Source organism: Parasteatoda tepidariorum, chromosome X2, assembly GCF_043381705.1.
Source record: "Parasteatoda tepidariorum isolate YZ-2023 chromosome X2, CAS_Ptep_4.0, whole genome shotgun sequence".
NCBI lineage: Eukaryota > Metazoa > Arthropoda > Arachnida > Araneae > Theridiidae > Parasteatoda > Parasteatoda tepidariorum.
The window spans coordinates 30063283-30084604 of record NC_092215.1 but is presented as its reverse complement, the minus strand read 5'-3'; the positions used below and the strand labels follow the sequence as shown (position 1 = coordinate 30084604).

General features: G+C 27.8%; 1 protein-coding gene and 1 long non-coding RNA gene across 7 annotated transcripts in view; one reads left to right on the top strand and one right to left on the bottom strand.

The window, feature by feature from the left end:
- Positions 1-21322, bottom strand: part of LOC107440918 (uncharacterized) — a 153114-nt gene that overhangs the window by 6971 nt on the left and 124821 nt on the right. For all 6 annotated transcript variants that reach the window (XM_043041013.2, XM_043041014.2, XM_043041016.2 and 3 more), the window contains 4 exons: positions 20190-20736; positions 13342-13716; positions 3952-4128; positions 996-1100 (listed from right to left, as the gene is read on the bottom strand). In XM_043041013.2, coding sequence (XP_042896947.1) covers positions 996-1100; positions 3952-4128; positions 13342-13716; positions 20190-20736 — 1204 coding nt within the window. The remainder of the gene's footprint in view (positions 1-995; positions 1101-3951; positions 4129-13341; positions 13717-20189; positions 20737-21322) is intronic.
- Positions 5860-20816, top strand: LOC122269160 (uncharacterized). Its single transcript, XR_006225009.2, has 2 exons — positions 5860-6375; positions 20262-20816. It is a non-coding gene; the product is annotated as an uncharacterized lncRNA (long non-coding RNA).

Genomic DNA, 21322 nt, shown 5'->3' with positions numbered 1-21322 from the left:
GTAATTAGTAATACCACTGAAAATATAATATAAATGCACAGAAATGTAATAACACTGAAAATCAAACCACTTTTTTCTATGAATAATTAAATTCTTCTATCTTCGAAATGTCCGCCATCAATCGCAATCGCCTGTCATTGTAGGAGAACGAAATATAAATGCATCAAAGCACAACAATAAAAAACAGAAGGATGGAGGTATAGCACCATCTGTCTGAAACTTTTTGAACTAAAACCATAAATACTCCTTTTTTTTAGCCTTTGCTGTTTTCTTGTAAATAGTTTTTGATAACCATCAATTTAATTTAGAACACCCAGTAGATTTTGTTGGTTCTAATTGAATTACATTATTTTTTGGTTTTATATTATGCAAGTAGTTAAATTTTTCACAGGAGCGCTTTAAAATATATCAATATATATGGAAATTGTCAAGCTTTACTAATATATTTTCAAGCTTTACTGTTGTTTGTAACATCACTTCTCTGCTATTACAAAAATTAATCGTAATATCGACCTTTAAAATCACTGAAATGAAACCACAGAGCTCAAAAGACAATAGCTTGCAAGAAAAGACAACTTTAACAAAAATTGCCTTACAAAAAAAAAAATTATTTTTTACAGCTTAATTAATTTATTTTATTGAATTGGTCACTATTGCGCTTCAAAGCTGTAGTTATTAATTCCCAATTAGTCTGTAATCTTATTTTTCATGCCTAAACGATGGCATTTTTTTTTCACAAATATAATAACGAAAATATTAAAGAGAAATTAAATAATAATAATATAGCAAGGAAATATGATATATGTATAGAAATATGATATATGTATGTACATACCGACACATATTAAAAAAAAAATATAAATTTAAATTAAAATTACAATTTATATACCTCACCAAATTTACTTTGAAAAGCTAAGATGCAAAGAGCAAACTATACCGTATACTATAACTATAGATTAATATTCCAATGAAACGAATGAAAATGGTTATATTACTTTTTTTCGTATATCATTTTTCATGGCTGCCATAGCTCGCATCATACAGTCTTCTAAATTTTGCCGTGCACTATCATATGTATCTGGTAAATTAGGCGCTGATGACTGTAAAAACCACATACATAATTAAAATTATATGTTATATTCTAAGAATAAGTGTAGAATAATAATGATTAATGTTTTCTTGCTTAAACGTTTCAAAATAATTATAACTTGTTTAAAAACACTTTACTTAAAATATTATAAAAAATCAAAGTTCTAGTTGAAATTCTTTAACATCTGACATATTTATGGTCTTATTTAGAGTTTAAAAAAAGGAAAATATCAATTATAATTTAAATGCAAATACAACCACACTGTAAAAAATTCTGAATCAAATTACGGTATAAAGTACCGGCACTTTGGATGCGTTATTCGTAAAATCCATTTTACCGAAAAATCTATTTGTACCGTAAAATATTATACCGTAATTTTTACAGTAATATTTATTTAATTAAAAAGAGTCAGTGATTTTACAGTAATTATTATAAAAATTGCGGTATATCAGATTTTCTTTGCCCCGTAACATGTTCTAAAATAAATGAATTTTACAGTAAAAATACCGTTATCCTGAATGACAGTACATTTTATCTTATTTGACAAAAAAATTTTTTTACAGAGCATTAGTAACGCAACTATTATTTACCTTTCAATCTTAAATTATATCTAGGCATTATTAATAATTTTCACAGTATTTTCAAAGCTATCTAAAATGAATTTGATAATTACATTTATAACAAAAAACTCATCCCAAAACTAATTTCTGTTTCAAATTTTTTCAAACAGTGTCAGGAAGTACACTTTGAATTCACAAATTATTTTTTCAGCAATTTTTTTCCAAATCCCATTATCTTAAAGCATCGCAAAAGAAAGCAATATATTTTTAAGATCTTTTAACAAGTAGAATATGATAATAATTCATTTCCTTGAATACTTTCAGTAGCGATTTTTATTATTTTTACCATTGATTCATTATATGTTCTAGAAATATAAAAAAAATTCTAAACGTGCTCGAGATGCCATTAAAGTCTTATCTTGGCTGTACTTATTATTCTCGCTGACTACGTTGAACAGCCTTCGTGATTACATTTGGCGCTAAATTTCCTCTAAAAACCAATTCAAGTGCCAATTATTGTCAAATAGTGTTACAGAGCACAGATAACGAAATCTTCATACACTGCATTAACGTTCCTCAATCTATAAAACTTGTTTCAAAACACATTACCTGAGCCAAATAATTCAAACCTGTAGCTTCCCCATTGAAAATTTCATTGAATTCCCTGTCCCATAAGGGGAGGGGGGGATTCATTTGCACTCTAAATGCAGGATGCAAAAGCTTTCTAAAACTGGTATCATAGATCAACTTGCTGTCATTTAGATAATGGTCAAGTCCAACCGTCCTAAGCTATTTCAGAATACGGGATACAATCGTAAAACTAATGCACATCTATAAAGTGATCTGAGATCCCAGAGTTCTATATCCTAAGTGATCTGTTTTCGATACCAATGAGACAAAAAATTTCTACAAGGTCAAATACGATCGTGTTTGTCCTGTATCAGTATCAGCGGGTTTTTCGTGAAGAAATTATATAAAGTTAAATGAATCTTCACATGGTATTTTGAAAATAGTATTACTAAAAAAGAAGTGAGGTGTTTTTAATTAAATTGTTAGATTTGTTCTAATAAAACAGATTTAAAATTTGGTTCTTCATTTTAATAAAGTAATAGTTGTGTGAAGAGCTGCAGGTGGATTACATAAGAACTGAATTATAATACTCAATCAATTATATTATGAGTTATTTTATCGATCATTTAATAATATAATTTATCAAGTTTACTTAATAATTCCTCTTATTATTCCTATTTGTTTTAAATTTTTAAAAATCATTCTAAGTAAATACTTAATTATCTAAGTTTTTTGCGATATCAAACACCAAAATTTTATGCATTTTGAACAGTGCGTAAAATAAAAAACCGGCAACCCTCAATAACTTCTGATCTAATGATCGGATTTTCCAGATATAGGGCTCAATCTTAATGGTTCTTCACAGATATGCAAATTAATTTGCTCGATATTTTAAGTTACGAAATTAGACACAAAACATACTTTCTTTCAATAAACATACCATTTTTCGGCGGATTCAGTTTTTTTTTTATTTATTATTTTGCACTGTACAATAATGAATGTTTTATTACTAATATTTAATGCAAAGTGGGAATTTGGATTTATAATATTCCTCTATCAAATATTTAGGTATACTTTATTTGCTTCTAAAGTACTTAAGCTGGAAAAGTTTTAAAGCAAAAAAAGATTTTACCGTTTCACATTAAGAAAAAATCTATGATCAAAACTACCAGAATATGATAAAATTTACAATCTTTCTGGCTGCATGAGGACATCAAAAGATCAGGGATTTTTACTGAAGGTAAAATTAAGAATAAAATATGGTTTTACAGTGTGTGATAAAATTTGATAATTTTATCATGGTGCCTTACAGCAGAACATAAAAAAACCACCCATTCGGTTAAGCTTCAGTTATGTACTTTTTATTAAATGCGTGGTAATAAGAACTATAATTTTGAAAATCAGAATTTTTTCGGTAATGTGTTACCATATGAACGGAAAAATTATATTCATCGTATATTTCGCTTTATTAACCAGAATTATAGTTTTTTTCTGCCATATAATACGGTAATTTTACAAGAATTTTTTCTCAGTGCTGTTTTCTGAGATTATTCTTGTATTGCTTAAATGAATATTTTCTAGAAATATATTTTTATTAAGCCAGCTTGGTGGAGTTATTTCAATTAATAATTTTGAGACATGTTTGAAATAATGTTTAACAGCTACAATGTAATACAACAGCTACAATGTAATACAATGCTTCTTAAATATTAAAAATTAACCTGATTTTACCTGTTGAATTCTATCATCTTTCTGAAGATTAGCCAGTTTTTTACTCGCATAACTTCCTGGAAGTGGTGACTTAATTAGACCTCTGCCATATGTATATGAATTCGGTCGGACTTTCGAATATCCTTTTAAAGATTGAACTGAAATATCTTCTACATCCACATAATCAGGCTCATCATCCTATAAAAATATAATAATTTAATGAAGAAAAGGTAATTTACATTAGAGGTAATTTACATTACTTCTTAAACATAGCAGACTTGAAAGACACTTAAAATATTGCAGACATAATTAATTCCTCACATGAATAAGTATAAAATAATTTAAACATAAAAAATACACAATTTCCATTCAAACAATTGATAAAAATTACATTTAGTAGAAATAGAAAATATTTAAAAGCAGGTACATCGTTAGAAATTTTTAAACACGTTAAACCATAACATCATTTATATGTTGGCAATCATATAGTGAGGAAAAAATATGTTTAAAGCTACCAAAATACGATTGTAAAATTTAGCGCATATCTTGCTGTATGGGAATTAAATGTGTTTCTGGCTCTATGTAAATTAAAATATATCAAAAAAGAGCACATTAAAGATCCAAATATAATTCTACACACATTTTCAAGATAGTTTTCAGTTCAAAATTCTTTAAAATGTATTTGAAATTATTTTTGAAAGTAGCCGAAATGATCTTAAGATGAAAATAACAAGTAGTTGGTTTATTCTGACACAGATCCTTCTATGGTAACAATCGGAACTTTTGTTACCCAGAACTGAAATAAAATTCCAAATTCAAGAAAATGCCTTTAAAACTATTTTTAAGTTCGAAAGCGGCTTAAACGATCTTAAAACGAAAATAGCATGTATTTTATTCCAACACTGATTCTTCCAAGGTAACAATTGAAACTTTTGTTACCCAGAATTGAAATAATTACCAGAGTGAATCGACATATTTGTAAATTGAAATATATTTAAAAAAGAGCACATTTATGTTCTAAACATTTTAATTCTAATTTTCAATTCCAAATTCAAGAAAATGCTTTTAAAACTATTTTTAAGATCGAAAGTGGCTTAAACGATCTTCAAATGAAAATAGCAAGTAGTTTATTTCAACATTGATCCTTCTAAGGGGACAATCGACACATTAGTTACCCAGAATTGAAATAATCGACATGTTTGTAAATTGAAATATATTTAAAAAAAAGAGCACATTTATGTTCTAAGCATTTTTATACTAATTTTCAATTCCAAATTCAAGAAAATGCTTTTAAGATCGAAAGTGACTTAAACGATCTTCAAATGAAAATAGCAAGTAGTTTATTTCAACACAAATCCTTCCAAGGTAACAATTAAAATTTTTGTTACACAGAATTGAAATAATCGACATGTTTGTAAATTGAAATATATTTAAGAAAAGGACGCATTTATGATCTAAATATTTTTATAATAATTTCATATTCCAAATTCAAGAGAAAGTTTTTAAAATTATTTTTAAGATCGAAAGTGGCTTAAGCGATCTTCAAATGAAAATTGCAAGTAGTTTATTTCAACACTCATCCTTCCAAGGTATCAACTGAAACTTTTGTTACCCAGAATTGAAATAATCACCATATTTGTAAATTGAAATATATTTCTAAAAAAGGAGCACATTTATGATCTAAATATTTTTATAACAATTTTCAATTCAAATTCAGGAAAATTCTTTTAAAATTATTTTTAAGTTCGAAAGTGGCTTAAACGATCTTAAAATGAAAATAGCAAGTAGTTTATTCCAACACTGATCCTTCCAAGGTAACAATCGACACATTTGTTATCCAGCGTAAACTTTGACGTTTAGCCCCACAACAGTTGGCAATAATCCTAAAATTTATCTGATGAAGCATGTGCTGCTTTACTTTTTGCCGTCAACATCGGTTGACGCTTTTAATCGCAATGTCGAATGCTTTACAACCTGTTGTTCACGGTCACTACCTTCATACTCCAAGATAAATACAATTAATTTGTCATAATTGGACCCCTTGCCAAGGTTTGCGTAAATGGCGACTAAAGATGGGAAAGTAACGACTTAACAGATTTGGCACCGTAGTCCAGAGATAAGGCAAGAATTTGAGCTTAAAAGCCGGTATTGCCGCCAACGCGTAACGAATGGCGCGACCTTCAATTAAATGGCAATTTAAATATAAACAATGGATATCAAATGTATTCTAAGAAATGGTACTTGAGAAAAAAACTGGCAAATAAGAATAAAGTTGAAAATGTATACTTTTTTGTGCAGACGCAACAAACATGGAAGGAAGCATGTAGGAAGCATCAAGCATGGAATATTGTGAACGAAAATTGTACGTCAGAAATATTCTAAGACTACCGAAATGTACTAAAGGGACGTAGTTTAAAGGAATCAATCTATTTGGCACACGTCAAAGTAAGTGAAAAAATATTTTCATATTAAAAACTAGTAATTTTAAGAAAATTGAAAGTAAATTAATAGAATTCTAAATGTTTAATATAATTTTTGGCGGAAGATTAAAGTAAAATAGAATCCGTAAAATTATTTAAACAGTTTTAAACAGCTTTCTTTGTAAATTAAAATAAGAATAAAATAGACAAAAGTTTACTATCAACCATCTAAGATACTTTTGCTTCGTTTGTAAACAAACACTAACGTTGATATTATTTTGTTTACTTTATGAAAAGTGTTTCTCACAGTCTCTGGATGCATGGTTCATAAAAGAGTATTACCTGAACGTTCATTAATATTGACATAAATTATAAAAGACAAAAATATAGATCATAATATTCAATTTTATTCGGGCAGTTAAATTTAAATTCGAATAAATGAAGCAATTTTTATTTAATTTATAGTTTGCTTCAAAGAAACACTTATTTCTAAAGTCTTCTAATCATGTATTTATTTTATACAGCATATGAAAAGAAACGATTATTCCTAGTTGTACTTTTTATCATATAACTGTCTTACATTACATACAACAAACACATTAACGTCTTCTTGTCTTATAACCATTTTAAGCCAAGTATGATGAAAAAACATTTATCGTTTTTATCTTTTTGCCATGTAATTATTTCACGATGCATATAAAGAAACTTAGTGTTTTTATCTTTTTGCCATATAACTAAATTATGCAGTTTATTAAAAATTGTCATTTTTATCCTTTGCCATGTAACTATTTTACGCTGTGTATAAAAAATTTGTTGTTCTTATCTTTTGTCATTTAATATTTTACGATGCAAATAAAAAAAATTATAATTTTTATTTTTTTGCCATGTAACTATTTTACTCTATATATAAAAACTTAGAGTTTTTATCTTTTTGTCACGTAACTATTTTAAGCTGTGGATAAATTTAAGGTTAAGGTTTTCTTGTCGTGTGCCTCTTGCATATGGAAAAAAATTGATTATTCACGACTTCCTGTCATAGAACTATTGAGAACTTCTTATAAGAAAAAGTAATTTATTTTTAACTTCAACTTGCTATGCAACTATTTTCTTATGTAAGAAATAGTAATTTCTGTTAAATATATTACTTTAGAAATCCAAACGTCATAAAAATGAAGAAAATTACAAAGCCTTAAATCAAAACTTTTTAATGTAGTTGCCGGTGAAAAAGTAAATTCTGAACTAAAAACTATTTACATCTTTGATCTTATTTTTTTTTCACTGTTTTCATTGACTTGAATCTTTATTTCTTCATTTTTCATTTCTATTCCAACTATTTAAAATTTTATTTTAGTGCTTGAAAAGCTAATTATATTACATAATATTGCTGATAAAATTATGAGTTTTTTTATGATATTACTTTTGATAAGAAATGTCTTAAAAGCTAAAAATATACTGGATGAAAGTTAGACTATGTATATTCCAGATTACTTTAGTTCTTCCTAAATTTAAACGCAAATTACTTGAAAACTTTATTAAAATTAAAAATTTCAAGATATATCATATTTTAATAATCTAATTTACAAGAAATATTACTAGAAAACTCGAAACCAGCAATTTTCATTTCCACTCAGTCTGCTACCTCTTAAAAGGTATTAAAGAAAGGTTTTTGATTTTACTTCTTCATACCAAGGTTGGTTCCTCAGATCAATATTAATTCTTTCGTTGTACCTACATGCAAGTTTATCAATAATCAGTGCCCATATTGTATAGATTTTGAGCTCTTGTCTATAATGAGTACTTTAAGGATCGCAAATTAACACATAAGCACGAAAAATCCAACACGCAATCGAAATATGTGGAAAGTCAGAAGAAGTTTGTAAAACCAGTTCTAGAAACACCAAAACAAAATTGATTTTATATTTTATTTTATAACAGTCGTTGAACAGCCGACCCAATTTTGGGTTTACGACTACTAATGTTCAACTCAGTAGCCTTGTAATTTTGAATCCAATCCAGAAGACAAGGGAACTCCTGGGTCAAGTATTGGGTGAAATTCGCCTTCGAGGAGGACTTTTAGATGGAACTGACTCGCATTTGTGTTACAAGGAGAGGAAAACTGCGAAAACATCTCACGGTTAGCCTGACGGCAAGGGGACTCTAACCCATGATCCGTCTACCACTAAGGATATTTTACGTCAGCATTGTGATCGGTCAGGATTCGAACCCGGTTCACTTCATTGCAAGGCGAATGCTCTCACCCCTGAGACCTCACGACTCAAACGAGTTTGATTGTTAGAAAAAACTCGGCGTTGTTTTCGTAATCATTTCTCGACACTTCTTTGTTTCTTAACTAAACAGGTTTTGATGTTTGATTAAGCCGCCTTCTTCATTTGCGATTCCTCAAATTTCGATAATAGTTTTGTTTTTTTCCAGTTAAAATTTCATTTATGTAGCCCAATGAGTACACTTCTTTAACTTGATTTTTAACAAGATTTTATAAGAAGGCTTCTAAAATGTACACATTAAGAATAATTGTCAAACAAATTGCTTGCACAAACAATGTTTTAAGAAAAAAATTAAATGGACTAAAATATTTTTTTTTCTTAATTTACCTCGGTGGTTATATTAAGTAATTCTTATTTACCGCACATTTCTAGGCCTTTACGCGACTATATTCCAAATAATACACTTTGTAGAGCTTTACCTGATTTTCTTTATAATTTTTGATCATTTAATATTCAGTAATGCTTGTATTTTTAAGCTATCGTAATACAGTGAATAATATACATTTTCTAAGGATATTAAATACCATAAATTCTATACATTTGCATAAATATTTTCGGAGAATTCATTCTGTCTCGCTTAAATGTCTCTTTATACCCAACAACTGCAATATTTAATGCATACGCGGAGAAACAAATATCCATAAATTATATATTTGCATAAATATTTACGGAGAATTCATTCTGCCACTCTTAAATGCCTCTTTATATCAAACAACTGTAATCTTTAATGCATACGCGGAGAAACAAATATCCATAAATTATATATTAACATAAATATTTACGGAGAATTCATTCTGCCGCTCTTAAATGTCTCTTTATACCAAACAACTGCAATATTTAATTCATACGCGGAGAAACAAATATCCGTAAATTATATATTTACATAAATATTTACGGAGAATTCATTCTGCCGCACTTAAATGCCTCTTTATATCAAACAACTGCAATATTTAATGCATACACGGGGAAACAAATATCCGTAAACTATATATTTACATAAATATTTACGGAGAGTTCATTCTGCCGCTCTTAAATGCCTCTTTATATCAAACAACTGCAATATTTAATGCATATGCGGAGAAACAAGTATCCATAAATTATATATTTACATAAATATTTACGGAGAATTCATTCTGCAGCTCTTAAAGGCCTCTTTATATCAAACAACTGCAATATTTAATGCATACGCGGAGAATCAAGTATCCATAAATTATATATTTACATAAATATTTACGGAGAAATCATTCTGCCGCTCTTAAATGCCTCTTTATATCTTTATATCAAACAATTGCAATATTTAATGCATACGCGGAGAAACAAATATCCATAAATTATATATTTACATAAATATTTACGGAGAATTCATTCTGCCGCTCTTAAATGCCTCTTTATATCAAACAACTGTAATATTTGATGCATACGCGGTTGAACAAATGCTGGTGTAATTACCGCATTGTAGGGTAATGATATTTTGGATATTTCTGGTTAAAAAGAAGAAGAAAGTTTATTTGGTTAATATAACTAAAATAAATGGTATTTGAACCATTTCATTAGTAATTTTACTGGCTTATCGGAAATTCTGATTTTCAAAATTGAAGCCTTTATAACCACACATTTAATGAAAAATACAAACTGAAAAGTAAATTTAACCAATTAAATAGTTCTTATGCCATGCTTTAAAACATCATGATAAAAGTACCAATTTTTACCACATTTACCAAATTTCATCACATATTATGAAACCATATTTTATTATTACTTTTACCAAAATTACTACCAAAACACTTCAGTGAAAAATATTGAGCTTTTTGTGTTCCTATAGAGCCAGAAACACGGTAAATTTTACCATATTCTGGTAGTTTCTACCATACTTTTTTCCTCAGTGTTATTTTCATAATCAATTTTGAAAATGTTAAACATCAAAAAAGTTAAATTCGTAATGTAAAAATGTAAAAATTTCAATTATTTTTTTATGCTCCTTTAATTTTAATATCACAGAGCCTGAAACTAGAAGTAATTTTCTAAAAATAAAATTTATAAATCATTACTGAATTACCATTTTGAAGAATATTTATAAGATATGACTAATAAGAATAGTATTTTTAAATAAAAAAATACAAGTCATGCAAATAGAAATTATCATTCACTGTGAATAAGTGTCATGTTTTAATTTCAGTCCCATAAAATTTTATATTTCAAGGGGATCCGGGACACAATTTTATTTTTTTAATGCAAGCAATATTTTGAAATATTTTGTTGCACCTTGTTAAAAGTTATAAATTTTGTGCCAATTTCTCCTATTAAGCTTGTAGAATTTTACTATTTTAAAATTAAGCAATTTTAAAAAAATAATTCGAATAATATTTAATAAAACTGAAGTTTATAAGTTTTAAATTTGGCATTGTTTTCTTTGAATTAGGGATACGTATAGGAATATTAATCAGAGATATACATGATAAGGAATCATAACTATAATTTATCTTGAGCAAAAACTGCTACTAGCAGTATTTTTTTTAAAAAAAATTAGAAAAACTTCAAAATTAAATTGCATCTATTTGTTTTTTTTTTATTTTTAAAATTCATGGACTGAATTTATAAAATAAAATCAAGCATTCTTTGAAGTATCAATTCAGCATTGAACCATAATATTTGTACGATAAACCATAATATGGTGCACTTTTCCCACAATCTGAATAAAGTATTAAATTAGACTATGTTTCATTTCAATTTGAACCAAGTTTAAAAAAATATAATGAAACTATTCAACTAGTAACATATTAAGGGTTGCAACAAATTTGAATTATCTTATGATTAAACAAGCTCTAAAATTCTTGAGGGTGATATTTCAAATTTATAGAGTAATCTTCTTTCGTTTTCTATATAGGTCGTTTAAAAGTTGGGGAAAAAACGTGAAAAAATGACAACGGAAAAAGAGAAAACATTCTATATTATTCAAATTATTTTTCATTATCACTTGAAGTTTAATTTGNTGCAAATAGAAATTATCATTCGCTGTGAATAAGTGTCATGTTTTAATTTCAGTCCCATAAAATGTTATATTTCAAGGGGATCCGGGACACAATTTTATTTTTTTAATGAAAGCAATATTTTGAAATATTTTGGTGCATCTTGTAGAATTTTACTATTTTAAAATTAAACAATTTTAAAAAAATAATTTGAATAATATTTAATAAAACTGAAGTTCATAAGTTTTAAATTTGGCCTTTTTTCTTTGAATTAGGGACACGTATAGGAATATTAATCAGAGATTATACCATAACTATAATTTATCTTGAGCAAAAACTGCTACTAGCAGTACTTTTTTTTAAAAAAAATGAAAAAAACTTTAAAATTAAATTGCATTTATTTATTTTTTTTCTTTTCAAAATTCATGGATTGAATTTATAAAATAAAATCAAGCATTCTTTGAAATATCAATTCAGCATTGAACCATAATATTTGTGCGATAAACCATAATATGGTGCACTTTTCCCACAATCTGAATAAAGTTTTAAATTAGACTATGTTTCATTTCAATTTGAACCACGTTTCGAAAAAATATAATGAAACTATTCAACTAGTAACATATTAAGGGTTGCAACAAATTTGAATTATCTTATGATTAAACAAGCTCTAAAATTCTTGAGGGTGATATTTCAAATTTATAGAGTAATCTTCTTTCGTTTTCTATATAGGTCGTTTAAAAGTTGGGGAAAAAACGTGAAAAAATGACAACGGAAAAAGAGAAAACATTCTATATTATTCAAATTATTTTTCATTATCACTTGAAGTTTAATTTGAAAAAATGAATAAACAAAATCAAGTCATATGCCTCGTTCTAATTAAAGTTAAAAAAAAACACTATTGAAATATTCTAAGGTTCAGTATCGCGTGAAATTCACTGTGGAAAAAAATTGAATAAAATATAGTCATATGGCACGTTCTAATTAATATTAGAATAATCCTCATTTAGATATCCTAAGGTTGCATGATGACATTCAATGAGAAAAAAAATAGATAAAATAAAACACAGTCATATGGCTCATTCGAATTAAATTGAAAAGTTCCCCATTAAAATAATCTAAGAGTCAGAATCACTCTATATTCAAAACGAAAATAAAAATAAATAAAATAAAACTTTGCCATACGGCACGTTCTAAAAATCCCCATTAAAATATTCTAAGGTTCATTTTCACTTGAAATTCAGTGCGAAAAAAACATAAAATAAAACTTAGTCATATGGCTCATTCTAATTAAGAAAAATTCCTATTAAAATATCCAAAGGTTTAATATCACGTGAAATTCAGTGCGAGAAATAAATAAATAAAATAAAATCTAAGCTCATTCTAATTAAAATAAAAAGAAATTCCCATTAAATAATATCCTAAGGTTCAGTATCAAATGAAATTCAAAGCGAAAAAAAATAAAACCTAGTCATACAGTTCATTCTAATTGAAATGAAAAAAAATCAATATTAAATAACTAATGCCATTATTCTTATGTAATAAAATAGTTAATAAATGACAAAATTTTCAAGATTTTTGTGTCCTGAACCCCCTGCATTAAATATATTAAATACAAATTGCGAGGTTGGCAACACTAGATAATCTACATAGTGTCTTAAAATATTCCTGCTATAGCACTAAATGCTTATCAAGCATTTTGCTAACAGCTAAGCAAAAGCCATATATAACCTTTTTCCTTACATCATTTTGATTCTGAGAAGAATAAGTACGAGGAACAGATTGCTTTGTTGCAGTCAGTGACAATCTTTTTTCTTCTCGATCGTCTGACACCTTTTCCAATTTCATTTTTAGTTCTCGAACTTGTGCTCTAAGCTCTCTGATTGTTTCTTCCAATCCACTCTTTTCTTCTTCTATGGTTCGAATTTTATTTTTCATTTGTGCTTCTGTTGTACTCAAGACATTTTCAGTTTGTTGTAAGGAAGTTTTTAAGTCACTTTCAGATTTTTTTAACTTCACCAAGGTTTTTCTGGAGGTATCTAGTTCTAGTTGAGCTTTATGAAGATTGGACGCTAGTTCGTCTTTGTCATTCAACTGAGATTCTAGTTTTTCACGTAGCTGAAAAGGAACAAAATGTCAATAATGCCATTTAATAAATAGTTTTTTTTTATTGAACAATTAGTTTTAATATTTCAGTTAAATAAACTGAACCAAAAATAATATCTTAGATTGTAAAATAATATAGACTACTTTATTTCACTGTAAAGTAATTCCAGTTTCTTACGCAGTTAAAAAGGAACGAAATGTCAATAATGCCATTTAATACATTATTTTGAATTAGTTTTTGTTTTATTGAACAAATAATTTTTATATTTCAATTAATGAAACTGAAACAAAAATAATATCTTAGAATGCAAAAGAATGTAAACTATTTTATTTCACTATAAAGTAATTCTTGTTTTTCACGCAGTTAAAAAGGAACAAAATGTCAATAATGCCATTCAATAAATTATTTTGAAATAGTTTTTGTTTTATTGAACAATTAATTTTTATATTTCAATTAATTAAACTGAAACAAAAATAATATCTTAGATTGCGAAAGAATATAAACAATTTTACTTCACTGTAAATTAATTCTAGTTTTTCACGCAGTTAAAATGGGACAAAATGTCAATAATGCCATTCAATAAATTATTTTGATTTTTTTTTCTTTTTGATTTTTTTTTGATTTATTGAAAAATTAAATTTTTTATTTTAATTAATTAAACTGAAACAAAAACAATATCATAATTTGCAAAAGAATATATATTCTATTAATTTTAGGGTAAAGTAATTTTTTTAAACAATTAAACTGTATTTTTAGATTTATTTTAGAATAAATTCCGTAAATATTTTCTTTCGCAGTCATAATTTATGATCCAGTAAACAAAAGATAAAGTAATATTTTGATTTACGATATTGTTGATATTATTTATAATAAGCATCTATTAAATTAATGAAAAAATTCGTCTTGAAAAGTCATTTTTTATTTATTTTGTTCCATTTGAATTCACTTATTTAGAATTGGCATGCAAATTTGCATTGAAATTTATTGTCTCGAATTTTATTGCCAAAAGATATGAGCTACGAAATTACCTTAGTAAGAGAAAATGATTTTAAGAAACTCCCGGCATTCTATGTTGCAATCGATTTTATAAAAACAATGCGATATGTTACAATCAATTTCATAAATTTTTAAAAATATTTAGTAGACTCGTTATTTTGCAATAATTTTTTTAATTTAAAGATATATTTGTGTATTTGAAATCATTTCGTAACTGCTAAAATTTTGCTTTAAAAACACTTTAATACTATCTCATTTCCATTATAATTGTTAAATATGAGAATATGTATCGCAAGAACTGCAGACGTTTTGGTAGGTGGAGCATATATATAAAGAAAATTGTCGGATACAAAATCTTTCAAGGAAAAAATTCTCGTCGAGCAGTGAGTGATAATAAAAAGAATTTTTTTTAGAACTTTACTTGTTTTTTAGAGATCTACTTGTACTCTATAAAAAGTTCCAGATCAAATTACGGTAAAAAGTACAGGCTCTCAGTGCGCCAGTGCTTTTTTAAAGTAAAATCCATTTTTACCAGGACATGTTACGGAAAAATCTGATATACCGTAATTTTTACAGTAATAATTACCATAAAATCACTGAATCACTCGAATTAAATAAATATTACTGTAAATATTACGGTGCAATATTTTACTGTAAAAATGAATTTTACGGTAAAAGGGATACACCCAAAGTACCTGTACTTTATACCGTAATTTAGTTCGGATGATTTTAGTGTGTAGCTTTATGATAACCTGCAAAGCAAATAGTAGTACAATTTGCTAGTTTAAAAATATAAGGTATTGCATTAACTCTACAAAAAGATTGTCATTGTATAACTTATCGAAGCTATAAAAAAATTTTTTGAAAGTGACGATAGAAAAAAATGGAAAAATTAAGAATAATGGACGACTCTTTCGCAACCTGGGTTCGAACGCAAGGAACTTGCCTAAGCTCTGTACCTACCTGTAAGACAGTAGGAATGTTTTTAAGATCAGATAAAATGCAACAGAAAGCCAATTGTGACGTCAAAATAAATGAGAAAAAGTTTATGGCGGTCCTTTATTGACATCAATTTAGATGACTTTCTCAGTGTAATTTACTGTAAAAGTTTAATAGGTGTAGAGATTTTATTTTACAGTAATAAGTTATTATAATGAAGCAGAATTTCATGCAGTCGAAAAATTAAGAAATAAATAACTCTAAATTCCAGTACCAAAATTTGAAAACTGGCTACAAACGTTAATAGAATATGAAGTAATGTCACTCGGAAAGAAGATTTCGGTCTGTGACAACTACTACAATTGGTATTTGTAAACAACTAATCTTTTAAGGTTGATTTTCGAAGGCTACATAGTCATATGAAATGACACTTTTTTGAGAATAATACGCTATTTTTATAAGTGCTGTGATTTCGCAACAGTTACTGATGATTGTCAGGACAGTTTAACCTATCTAAAGCTGCCACTGTCTATGCTTATTCTGAAAATGGCGCAAAATGTCGATCTGGTTAAAAGCCACAGTTATGAAAAAATCAAAAGAATTGTTCGTTCACTGTTTTAATATTTAAAAACTTTCTTCACTGCTGCATTACCTGGGCTCATACAAATTTTCAAACACCGAAAATGAGGCAACCAATTTGATAATTTTCATCAAGGTGGAAAAATGTCGCCAAATTGGCGATTTTTAAAAAGGTTGAATAACTTTTAAAATATTTAAGTTATTCGTCCGTTCTGAAGCAGCCCTGTGAAGCAACACCTCCTAGATAAGAGCAGGCCTCAGCACGGGTTACCATAAATATCCTTTAGTAGTCCAAACGTATTGGCATATTTCGTATTTTCAACCACTGCGCAGCTTAGTACCCTTAACGAAATGACATCTTTCTTATTTTTCATCTACTATGCAGTTATCTTCGTTAGATCGGACTACTAAATTGATCCGTGCTGAGGCCTTCCTTCTTCTAGGAGGTGTTGTCTGAAGCCCAGATAATTCTTCACGACAAGAGGATATATATATTAGGGGGACCGGAAAGTAATGTCGTTTCGGAGCATTAAATATTCGTTAGTCTTAAGAACCAATTCTTTTTTTTTTTCGATTCATCTTTGATCCGGCATAAAAAGGTTGTTGCTAACGAGGGTGAATACATTATTGATGAAAAATAAAATCTTGATAACAAATATCAAATGCACCGAAACGACATTATTTTCTGGTCCCCCTAATAGTTTAAAATAACTGTTTTGCTTTAAGTGTAAGGCATATGAGCGTGACTTTTTTTATTTTTCTTGGTGACCGAGATTTGAAAAACCATATTAGCGATATATTGACCTTAATATCCTACATTTATTCTGTTTTCACCTTTTTTGCTACAGTAGTAGCTGCATTTAGACATTTTTAATCAATTTCTGATCAATACAAACTAATTCTACTTCAAACAAAGGGGTATTTTTCATCATCGGTGGTCGGTATATTTAAAGATTAATGTTTTTAACAGCTTATGGAAGCATTTTTGTTTCAAGAATTACATGACGATCGGGTAACCGAAAGATTGTTTTAACAGCTTATGATGACATATTTTCATGAGAATTAGCTAACTTAATGATTATTGTTTAAACAGCTAATTTAGACATTTTTTCATAAAATAATAACTTGACTGTTAGCTAGTCAACGTTTAATATTTTAAGAACGTATGGTAACATATTTCATGGAAAATTACGTAACTATCAACGACCTTTACGATTATTTCTTACAAAGCTTATTGTGGCTTTCTTTTGAAAGAAAATTTCTTGACAGTCAGCTTATCTAACGAATCTTGTTTTAGCAGATTAAGGAAGAATTTTTTTCAAGAGAATTACTTGGCGGTTAACAACTCGGTTATTGTTTTAACAGCTTTGCAATAGCCTTTTTTAAAAGAAACTACGAAAAGGAGTCAGGAATTGATAACTAAATGAAAGATTTATTTGATAATTTAAGTGATTTTTACTTTATTTTACTTTTATTCATTTAATTTATTGCAATGTAATATCAATTTTAATGATAATTCCTTACTTTTTAATGCATGTCTGTTATTTGATATGTAATTTACTTATAGATTAATAAAACTAAAATGACTTTAGAACTGATTCAAATGCTAACTAAATTGCGAAAAACCAAACATTTCATTTAACACACTTTCGACGAAAGATTTTTTTAACATTAAAAAAGCTTTTACTAAAAAAATCTGATTTAATTTTAGTTTCCTCACTTAATAAGCTTATTTATATTTATTAAAACAGCTTTTATGGAACAATTGCAATATGCCAATAAAATAATTCGTAATGTTTATATCGGAAATCTTTCTAAATAATAGTTATATAATGGCCATTTTTTTCTCTCATCTTTTTGTATTTTTCGATTTAAAAAAACACTATCAAGCGCTTGATTTACTGCCTCATTGGTTTAAAATGAAATATACCGACAACGTAGAGGAACAATCATTAGATAGGAGTATTTTCTGTTTCCATTCAGTGTGCAGCTTGAAAAGTTTAAAATATTTAGCTAATACTTATTGTTCATAAAGCCGAGAATTATATTTTTATCAATTTTTATATTCGAACCCTAAAATATTATATTATATAAAGAAGAGTGGCAAAATGCGTTTATATTTAGGATCACATAGCGTAGAAACAGCGCAATTAAGCACAAATGTACGAATTCGGAACATTAACAGCCGTTTCTATATTAAAAACAGGGGGCGATGGGTGTTGCTTTTGAGCAACGGAGTTCCTGAACAACAAGGCTGGAACTTTCCATATAATTATTGAAAGGGAGAAAAATAGCTGGAGATGTTAGCCAAGCAATTTATGCTAAAAACAAGTTTTATCATCAGTTTTCCCGCTGATGATATTACTTGCTCAAAGAACCGATACTGGTGTCTGACTTTGAACTTGATTTCTTCTATTTATTGCGTTGTTTTAATACCAGCCCAAAAAGACCCAAAAGACTACAATTTCTGGATACTAAAAGCATTGTCATAAAAAATTAACGCATATTTGTTTCCTGAAAAAGGTATAAATGGATGAAAGAAACTTTAATTCAATTATCCCATTACTTTTTGATAGTTTCAAGTATCCTTAACCAACACTGAAGAAACAAAAATTCGAATCAAATTACGGTAAAAAGCACCGGCACTCAGTGTAGCGGTATTCTTTACCCTAAAATTTAACGGGACAAAAAATTTGATATACTTACCTTAATTTTTACAGTAATACTTATTGTAAAATCACTGTAGTTAAATAAATATTACTGAAAAAAATTACGGTATAATATTTTGAGGCAAAAAAAATGGACTTTATGGTAAAATGAATTTCAAAGAAGCAGATCTTAGAGTGCCGGTACTTTTTACCGCAATTTGATCCGGAATTTTTTGCACTGCACTTACTCCATCAATTATTAAATTCATAACATAAACGTTTTTATTAGTAACATTTTTCTTTTTTTATTGTAATTACATAGTAGACTGTGAAGGAAAGGAGGGTTATTTTCGTACTAAAGTTTAGTGTACATTATGCATCAGCATGATGCATTTGATGCATTGATGACATAGAAAACAATGTATAAATCACAATATTATGCAGTTACAACAGACAGGCAGTGTTTTGGTATAATTGCCAAAACAACGAATCTCTTCTGATTTATACCATATACACTGTAAGAAATTTTGGATCAAATTACGGTAAAAAGTACTTGCACCTTGAGGGTAACATCCATAAAATCCACTTTAACGTAAAATCCATTTTTACCGCAAAATTTTATTCCTGAATTTTGATACTAATTTTTTTTTAATTACTGTAATTCAGAGATTTTACAATAATTATTACTATATAAAAATTACGGTGCACTTCAGATTTTATTTGTTTCGTGAAATTTTACATTAATAGATTTTACTGAAAAAAATACCGGAGCACAGGTTGCCAGTACTTTAACCATAATTTGATCGGGAATTTTTTACAGTGCATCGTGCTGATGATGGATGGTGTTTGCCACTGTTCTAAAATGATAGTTTTTTTTTCAAACTATTTTACTTGTGCTATATGTTGTTTTCTACTATATTGTACTACTTTATGATCCATATGCTTATGTTAAATGAGTTTTAAGTTCTTAATCAACAGCTATTTTTTATACTAATATTTCACAACTTGATTTTGTTTGTTGGGAACATAATAGAAATCAAATTTTAAATAAAGATATATTTATGTTGCAAAAAAACTAATGAAAAATGTTTGACACATTGTATAAACTGTGTTTCATAACTAGGAAATTATGCTAAAAACGCATTTATATCTACATTTTTATTTCGAACACAAGGTAAATAGTAATTTTCGCAGTTTCCAAAATAGTTGGTTGCATTCGTATTATTATAAATAATAAAGAAAGTTAGATATTGTATAACAGAATCAGCTAATTTTATAAATAATTCAAAGATTTAAATAAAACTTATAAAATATTGCACTACCTTTTCTAGATCTTTAACTTTACTCATAGCATTTCTTTGAATTTGTTCTAATCCTTCGATTTTTTCCTTCAGAACATTTTCCCTGGATTCAGCTTCCAACAACTCAACAACCAAATCATCTGGTTTCCTGCCATCAGAACTACGCCTTTCCTTGTGCAAAGCGCCACGTAGTCTACTTTCAATTTCTTCAAGGTGTCCAACTCTTTGTTTGAGATTTCTTTCAGATATTTCAAGTTCTTCTATTTTGTTTTTGTACCCTTGTTCCACAGATGCAACAATTCTGTCAGCATGTTCTAATGTTTCTCTATATGCTGCTTCCTTCTGTTCCATTTCATCTAGTTTTTCTCTCAACTCTACTTCGCGAATGCGGAGTTCCTTCAATTGGTTCAAAAGTTTTTCTCGTCGGAAATTGCTTATGCCGTCATTATTGATATCTGAACCGAAACCAGAATCGATATCACCAGTTAATCGATGAAGTTCTTTGTGCAAGTGTGTCACATTGTTTTCAAGTTCGGCAATTCTAGCTTTATAACCTTCTTCCTTACCTCTGTAATGTAAAAGGATAAGTTTTTAGTCATAAATATCATCAATAAATTTAATAAAATCATTTTATCAATAAATTTGAAATGTTTGAAATATTTCAATTAGTTAAACTGAAACAAAAATAATATCTTAGATTGTAAAAGGATATAAACTACTTAATTTCACTGTAAAGTAATTCCAGTCTTTCACGCCAATAATTCTAGTTTTTTACGCAGCTAAAAAGGAACAAAATGTCACTAAGGCCATTTAATAAAATATTTTGAAATAGTTTTTGCTTTATTGAACAATTAAATTTTAGATTTCAATTAGCTAAACTGAAACAAAAATAATATCTTAGATTGTAAACGGATATAAACTACTTCATTTCACTGTAAAGTAATTCTAGTTTTTCACGCCAGTAATTCTAGTTTTTTACGCAGCTAAAAAGGAACAAAATGTCACTAAGGCCATTTAATAAAATATTTTGAAATAGTTTTTGTTTTATTGAACAATTAAATTTTTCATTTCAATTAGCTAAACTGAAACAAAAATAATATCTTAGATTGTAAAAGGATATAAACTACTTCATTTCACTGTAAAGTAATTCCAGT